Source organism: Strongylocentrotus purpuratus, unplaced genomic scaffold (genome assembly GCF_000002235.5).
Source record: "Strongylocentrotus purpuratus isolate Spur 01 unplaced genomic scaffold, Spur_5.0 spur5_scaffold_11, whole genome shotgun sequence".
NCBI classification, from domain to species: Eukaryota; Metazoa; Echinodermata; class Echinoidea; order Camarodonta; family Strongylocentrotidae; genus Strongylocentrotus; species Strongylocentrotus purpuratus.
This window is the reverse complement of record NW_022145596.1, coordinates 3626720-3634698: the sequence shown is the minus strand read 5'-3', so window position 1 is coordinate 3634698 and position 7979 is coordinate 3626720. Positions and strand designations below refer to the sequence as shown.

General features: G+C 37.8%; 1 protein-coding gene across 1 annotated transcript; it reads right to left on the bottom strand.

Annotated features, from left to right (window-relative positions):
* Window positions 1–307: 307 nt before the first annotated feature.
* Window positions 308–961, bottom strand: LOC115922345 (extensin-2-like). The gene has a single exon (XM_030981237.1). It carries the CDS (start codon window positions 959–961, stop codon window positions 308–310), a length of 654 nt encoding a protein of 217 aa, XP_030837097.1.
* Between the last annotated feature and the right edge of the window lie 7018 nt (window positions 962–7979).

The window sequence follows — 7979 nt, the reverse complement described above, 5'->3', positions numbered from 1 at the left end:
AGGAAAGTACAACTCTATCTCGATTTAAAGTACGATGTACACTGTTATTATTTAATGATTTATGTAAACAAGTTTGAGCAGAGGAGGATATTTTGAATGTGTGTATGTATATGTGTGAGCGTGCATGTGTGTTTGTATCATGTTATTTTAAAGTTTTTAAACTGTATAATTTATGTGTAGTTTTTTTTTTTTTTTTTAAGGCCCCACCACAAGCAATTTGCTTCTAAGGTTGTCCTTTACCGTATTATGTTTACTATGTTACTCATTTGCATGTACATGTTTCATTTTATGGTTAAATAAACTTTGTCTAAAAAGGGTATTGATAGAGGAAGGGTAATGGTAGAGGAAGTGTGATGGTAGAAGAGGCAGAGTGGTGGTAGAAGAGGTAGTAAATGTAGGGTGGTCGTATAGAGGTAGTGGTATAAGAGAAAAGGCGGTAGAAGAGGTAGAATTTTCGGAGAGGAGAGATGGTCAGAGAGGAGAGATGGTGGTAGACGAAGGGCGGTGGTGGTGGATGCAGGATGGTGGCAGAGGCAGGGTGGCGGTAGAGGAAGGGTGGTGGCAGAGGTAGAGTGGTGGTAGAGGACGGTTGGTGGCAGAGGTAGTGTTGTCGGAGAGGAGAGATGGTGGTAGAGGCAAGGTGGTGGCATAGGAAGGGTGGTGACAGAGGAAGGGTGGTGGCAGAGGTGTCGGCAGGGGTAGGGTGGCGGGTGAGGTAGGATGATAGATGATGTAGGATGGTAAAAGAGGTAGGATGGCGGTAGAGGTAGGATGGTAGTAGATGTAAGGTGGTAGTAGATGGAGAGTTGTAGTAGAGGTAGGATATCGGTACATGTAGGATGGCGGTATAGAGGTAGGATGGGGGTAGAGGTAGGATGGTAGTAGATGTAAAGTGGTAATATAGGTAGGATGACGGAGAGGTAGGGTGGATGAGAAGTTGAGGTAAGATTAATGTAATCATTACTAATATTTCAAAAATAAAGTATGAAGAAGAAGCTCATTTCACTGGAAATAAAACCATTGACACTAGTAAATTTCAATTTATGTTTCAGCTGAGCATGTTGTATTACATCAAAATAGTTAACAAGACAAAGCATTACAATATATATTTATATTCTTTGGTTTCATAAAAATTATTAATTCAATCATCAAATTATACAGTATGTAAAACTCTCATAATGTGTCATGTGTAAATATAAAATAATTCTACATGTACTATTTATGCATAGATTACATTTGCATTTTCTGGAAATTCTATGCCATTGTTCACAAACAAATAGGAAATATTATGGAATGCATCAATATGCTTCAATAAATCACAGTTAATATGAATATATAAACTATACTCTTATACGATCTGATATGAGTGTTTTTGTTGTTCCTTTCTAGTCTCTCTAACAATACCAAGAATAAGCATGGCATAATGATGCACACTTTTATTTATCCTATTTTATGATAGTTTATGCAACGAAACTAACACTTCCACGTGTGGAAATGAAAACAAAGTTGCTGATGAAAAAAGAGTTTACTCACCCACGTCTGGGGTCATAAACCTGATTGCATATTCAGGGTAAATTTACATAATTATGCACGTCTGTGTGTGCAAAGGTAACCGGCTGATACAAAGAAAGAGCCATTTTGGAATTGCTTTTGTGAGCAATTAAACAAAAGTTATTTATCACGTATAATTCCATATTATTGTGCTGAGCCTATGAGCAACGGTTGACTGAGATTAATTCCATCTTGGGCCCCGAGATGGAATTAATCTCGGGTATTTTTTTTTCTTGGCTTTTTTTGTCCTCATTAAATTTCTCTATCTACCATCTATCTGGAATTTTCCGCTCAAACAATGCAAGTGGAATGCCTAACAAATGACAAATAATTTCAACAGATCAAGCTTTAGATGCATTTCTATAGCGCCGTTTATCTAGAAATTCTATTCCGAGGTACCCATTTACACCTGGGTAGAGAGTGGCAAATGTAGATTAACGTCTTGCCAAAGGATATAGTGCCGCGGCGGGACTTGAACCCCGTACCTTGTGATCTGCAGTCGGGTGACTTATCCACTAGTCCACAACACCTCTATCCAGGAAAGTCATGTCAGTATCATATCTGCTCTTCCAGCGGACCCTGCAATCATTAACACCCCTAGTATTACCTGATACTTGATACACCTCAGACAACTTTAGGTCAAAACTGTCCTAGGATGTAAACACCAAGCAAGAATCGAACCCAGGACCTGCACCAATAAACCTCAGTGCTCCCACGAACTAGATTGTTATAGAACTACAATAAGCATAATATGCATCTAGACAAAGTCCGACAGGAAGAAAGTCACGTGCTCCGAGAACACGTGAGAGCTCATATTTGATGTAAGTAATTGGTAAGGATTGAAGACTTATTTATATCATAGCACGCTTTAGCACAAAACTTTCTATTTATCTCGATAAAGTAATCGACTTAATCCTTGGATAGCTCATTTGTCGATCTCTTTAACTTATCCTTGCATGCAGTGATTTAGAAAAGATCATCCCGGATCATCCTACGCAAATACATGAAAGGAAAGTACACCAATCTTATGAAACTGACTGAAAAACATTTTACTTAGCATTTAATTTGAAACGTCACTATGTAAACTAGATATTAGAAGTTTGTACACAGTTCGTACGAAAACTTAATTTCACTTAAACTTATTGGTTCCTAACTATTTGATTTTCAATCTTTGTTTGCCCCAAACAGGGGTAGTGGAATCTTTGATATAGCCGATTTAGTCGACATGTACTCATATCATTCTTGATGTGACAACAAAATGTAAATATCTATTTACTTCACCTGGATGTAAAGTGGTACATTTAGGTAAATGTCCTAGCAAAAGACAAAAGTGCCGTATGTTATTTTTTTTCTCGTTATTTCTGTCCAGATTGGTACAGAGGTTATATATCTAAGCCAGAGAAAGGATCACTTGTAGCTATAGGACAGACAAAGATATCCATAGGTAGATTGGGGGGGGGGGAGGAGGAGGCAGGCGGTGGCGGGCCCCTTTTGAAAAATAAAAAATAAACACAGCACAAAATGATATTAGCTAAAAGTGCGTTAAAAATTACGGAAACAATAAATTCCTGTGAGCTTATTGAGTAACAAAAATGCATGAAATGATATTCCTGGCAACATTTGTTCAACCCCGTCACATACAGACAACACGCAGACACAATATGGCGGTGAAAGCATGCGGGTTACTGAATTATTGCTTAAAGACAATTATGTCAGAAAAAAATATAGCGTCAGTCCTTCTGACTGTCCTAGAAGCGTACCTGGACACTGGTTTTCTATTATTCAAGACCGCTATTTGTCATTTAATACTTGATGGATATTATGATCATCTGATATAACCCTTGTCGTCATATCGCATGTCATAACGGACAAGTTGAACGTCATTGAAAATAGTAACGGTTTGCTAGGCTTAGTTCTAAGAACAACATCATCAAAACAAGAATTTATAGCAGAAGCATTACAGCATTAAAACAAGTGTGCTGCCCTGTCTTTCTTTCTTTCTCCCCCTTCCCCCTGGAAGAATGTGTGTGTGTGTGTGTGTGTGGGGGGGGGGGGGTCTTCATTAAGTTGTTCTGAACATGCTAAATGAAAGCAGATATACGAGAGGAAAGGCTTAGACGTTTAAGAAAAATTGGAAAACAATGATAAAGTGATGCTTTGTAACTATACCGCACTGGTAATTATTATAAGCCAACGTACAGTATACGTATATAGGAATTTCACGATGGCCGAATCGGTTTAGTCATTGTGATATAGTGGCGGAGAATATACTCCTATATAATGATTATGCAACGAACGGGTGAGTTGTCTTTGAACACGTGAATGAGATAATCTTTTAATTTTATAACGTTCTTGTCATGCTTATTATTTGTCCAATTTCTTTTAAACATTCACAATCCTGTATTTTTCATCTGCTTTCATTTCGTTGGATTGCTCTTTATTTCGGAATACTAGTGACGAAAGAGAACATAAACATTTTTTGTTTTAATCAATGAACCAGTGGAAAAAATATCAGCTGCAATATAAGGCATGTTCTTTTCTGTATAATATAAAGGACGAAACAAAAATACTTTTCTTATGAGTAAATTTTATTTTTGTTATTCATGACGACATTTTAGATGAAATTGAAATCAAAATTCTTTTGAAAATGACCAGGGGAAATAAAAGGCAAATAAATCACATAGTTGAATTAGAGATTGGTTGTGTGGGAGAAGGGAAATGAGGGTAAGGGGTGTGGAATCATATTATACATGTGGACAATACTGTGATCAGTGTTACGATCTGAGGTTGAAAGTAGAACCTTCAAAAATCACGAGGGTTCCTCCACTCGTATCATTATATGACCAACACGTTATAAATCCAACCATGATAGCAAACTACTCGAGAGGAAAGCAGAAAAATCATAAAAGTAGACTGGTGAAAGTTTGAATGAGATCGGACAAAAAAATTAGAAAGTTATGATTTTTTTGTTTAAAGTTGTAATCATTACAGGTATGGGCTCTATAGATATTGGGTGAATCGGTAAATAAGTCTCTGTGATGTAGAGGCGAACGAGTTTTCCATTTGTTCCAACACACCAAAATTAATGACTAAAATTTCAATTTGTCAAAAATGCATGACTTCGGAGGGTCTATTCTCTCTAAAGGACATGTAATAATATGAAATCCATAATGGATTTTGAGTAGTGCATCAAGGAAGAAGGCACTATTACATGTAGGAGAAAAACAGAAATTAATGATATTGTTGTACACGAAAACGAGAGTTATCCGCGACTACACATCAATCCACTGCTCAAACTGCCAATTTGGGAATTGTATAGTGATCTTATAATTCAAACATTCATAACTATCATATTATTATTCATCCTATTTATGTCAAAGTTTCGCCATCATGTTTAAAGGTAATACAAAGTTTTGGGACATTTTGAAAATTGGGTGGATAGTGATTCTATACAATTGTGATATATTTGGATGCATTACAAGCACTGGGAAATTTAGCCTCTAAAACACGTCTGCTTTCGAGAACAATTGAATATAACGATTTACCGGTGCTCCCGGTAAATTTTCAATAAATTCAAATATTGCGTACGGCCGTACAATGGTAGCTGCGACTATGAAAATCTCAGAATATGTAGTTGAGATATATAATTTCCCAACAGGAATAGCTAATCGGTCGATTTTAGTCAAGAAACATTGTTTTATAGCTTAATTGATACCTTGACCTTGAGAGGGAGCTATACAACATAAAGAGTTTATTATTTACAAATTCATAATTTTATACTCGATTTCAACCGCGACAACGATCACTGAATATTGTAGGATCGCATATGCTTCCAATATGTTCATTTGAATGAAATTCATGACCCCATACCAAAACTTTGTATTACCTTTAATATCTTATTTTCTGCTTTCATACAATCATGGACCCACATGGTCGAATTATCCCGTGGCAGCTAGTGATGTGTTAGAGAACGGACACATCAAATAACCAATCCATACTTCAATGTGTGATGGATATCATATCATTTTCGTGATTTTTTTTGTTGTTGTTTGTTTTTTGGAGAAGGTCAAGATGGTCGTAGCAGCATATTGACCCTGAGCGAATGGCTATACACAGTCTACCACCACAGACATATAGACTCGCATTTGACACTTGAAACACGATGACATAAACCCTTGACCAAATCCTAACTCTGACAGTCTCTGGTTGCGTCATACCTCACTCACACCGCCAAGCCGAATTCACATCGACTCCACACCGACTCCACACCGACTTCACACCGACTCCACACCGACTTCAAACGATTCAACATCGACTCCACACCGACTGCACCCCGACTTCACACCGACTTCAAACGACTCCACATCAACTTCACACTGACTCCACACCGACTCCACACCGACTTCAAACCAACCGCCCCTTCGCCTTTTAGGGTTATGTATTATTTTGTTTGGTCTGTCGTCGGTCTGCCGTCGGTCTGTCGTTGGTCTGGTGTCGGTCTTGTTAGTGTGATTGAGGTATCAGGAGCATCGTCGTACAGCTAGGGCTAGTCTCATTGCTCAGACTCTTTGTTATGCATTACGACTGACAAGGATTTGTGCCTGCAAACTTTTATATACATTTACATCTACCACCCCGATAGATATTGACAGACTATTATTATTTGCTTCAACATCGGACATCATTTACGCTGTGAAATCAGTCAAAACTAACAATATTCAATGAGGAAGAGGTGATTATGATGTCGTCGTCGTTGGAAGCAGTGTGAAAATAGGCGAAGTATCTTTTTATGTAGTAATATTTTTCCAAGAAGTATTATTTGGGGAATGTCTCAGGCACCTTGACTAGCAAATACGAAATAATAAATGAATGAATGAATAAAATAGATAAATAGATAAATGAATGAATAAATAATAGATAAAGAAGCCGATTTTCCCCACACTTTCCACTTTTCATAAGCGTTGATATTTTATTGAAGGGGCCACAGCACTCTTTTACCCCACCTTAAGAGATTTCTTTTCCATGTTTATTTATCTGCTGGTAGGAAACGTCATCCCTGTATCCATCTATGATATACCATTACTGCTGCTACTACCACTATCATTATTAATACAATTTCTACTTTCACCACTTTTTGAAACAACCAAAACCCATAACAGGCAAAGAGCCTCTAGCTCAAAAGATGTCAAATCATGAAACTAGTTGTGCGGGGTCACACGCGATATTCAGAGCACCGGAAGCTGATTCAAGGCGGCAGTTAAAAAAAGAAAAAAAGATGAAATACAAATGCAATTTTGATACGAAAAGGCGATGATATCATCACGGTATCATGCAGAGAAAGCTACAGGCGTTGACCTTAATAATTCTGTCCCATCAGATTTTTCGAATGAAAGTCATTTTCCTTCTGTTGGACTTTGATATTTTTGTGATACAGCAAATTCTGCCCAGACCTGTTATGACATGGTTCAAAGAATCAGCGTGTTGTTATTCTGTTATTTCGATAATATTATTTGATATGCACATTATTTCAAAGACAAGATTATCTCTGCACAGACCAGTTTTTACACGAATCGGAGATTAATTGTGTTGTTATTCTGTTATTTCGATCATAATATTTTTGAGACGAGAAGGGAGACTAAGTTGTCCGATGCATAATTGGAAACAGAATGGCTAGAAGGAAATGTGTAATTCGACCTCCCTCTTTGGTATTCCTTACCTATCCTCACTTCACAGACATATTTCTTGCATTGTACACTAACAATTTACCACGAGAAAGTTTTAAACTTTGTTTGAGGATAGACAACAAAAATACAGAAAGGGACAAATATGGATCATGTTCACGATTGGTCCACAGAGTTAAATAGTAATGTTTAGACATGTGGAGATGGAGAGATAGAGAGAGAGGGGGGAGAGAGAAAGAGAGGGATGAAGACAGAGAGAGAAAGAGAGAGAGAGGGGGGATGGAGAGAGACAGAGACAGATAGAGAATGAGGCAGAGACAGATAGAGAATGAGGCAGAGACAGAGACAGAAAAGAAGCAGATACACACATAATATGTGCAGAGAAGACGAGAGAGAGATAGAAGAACAGACAGACAAGTAGTGACGCAGGGGGGACTGGGAGATAGCTCGGTGGAAGAAGAACGAATCAGACAGACAAGTAGATTTACAGATAATATATAAAATAGTCAGACAGTATAGGAAAAGGAGATAACCAAAGTACATGACACCTAGCAACAACCTTCCCCATCATGTTCTAATTTTCAAGCTGCCAGATCATTTTCTCTTCTATCGCTAACACACCGAGCGGATGACTAGAGACCCACACCCATCTCTTACATGTTTCTCATCATACATCAAAGTGCAGACAAGTTCAGCATTATACCACCCCCTCCCACTGAGCGCATGGGTAGATTCAGCTTGTGTGGG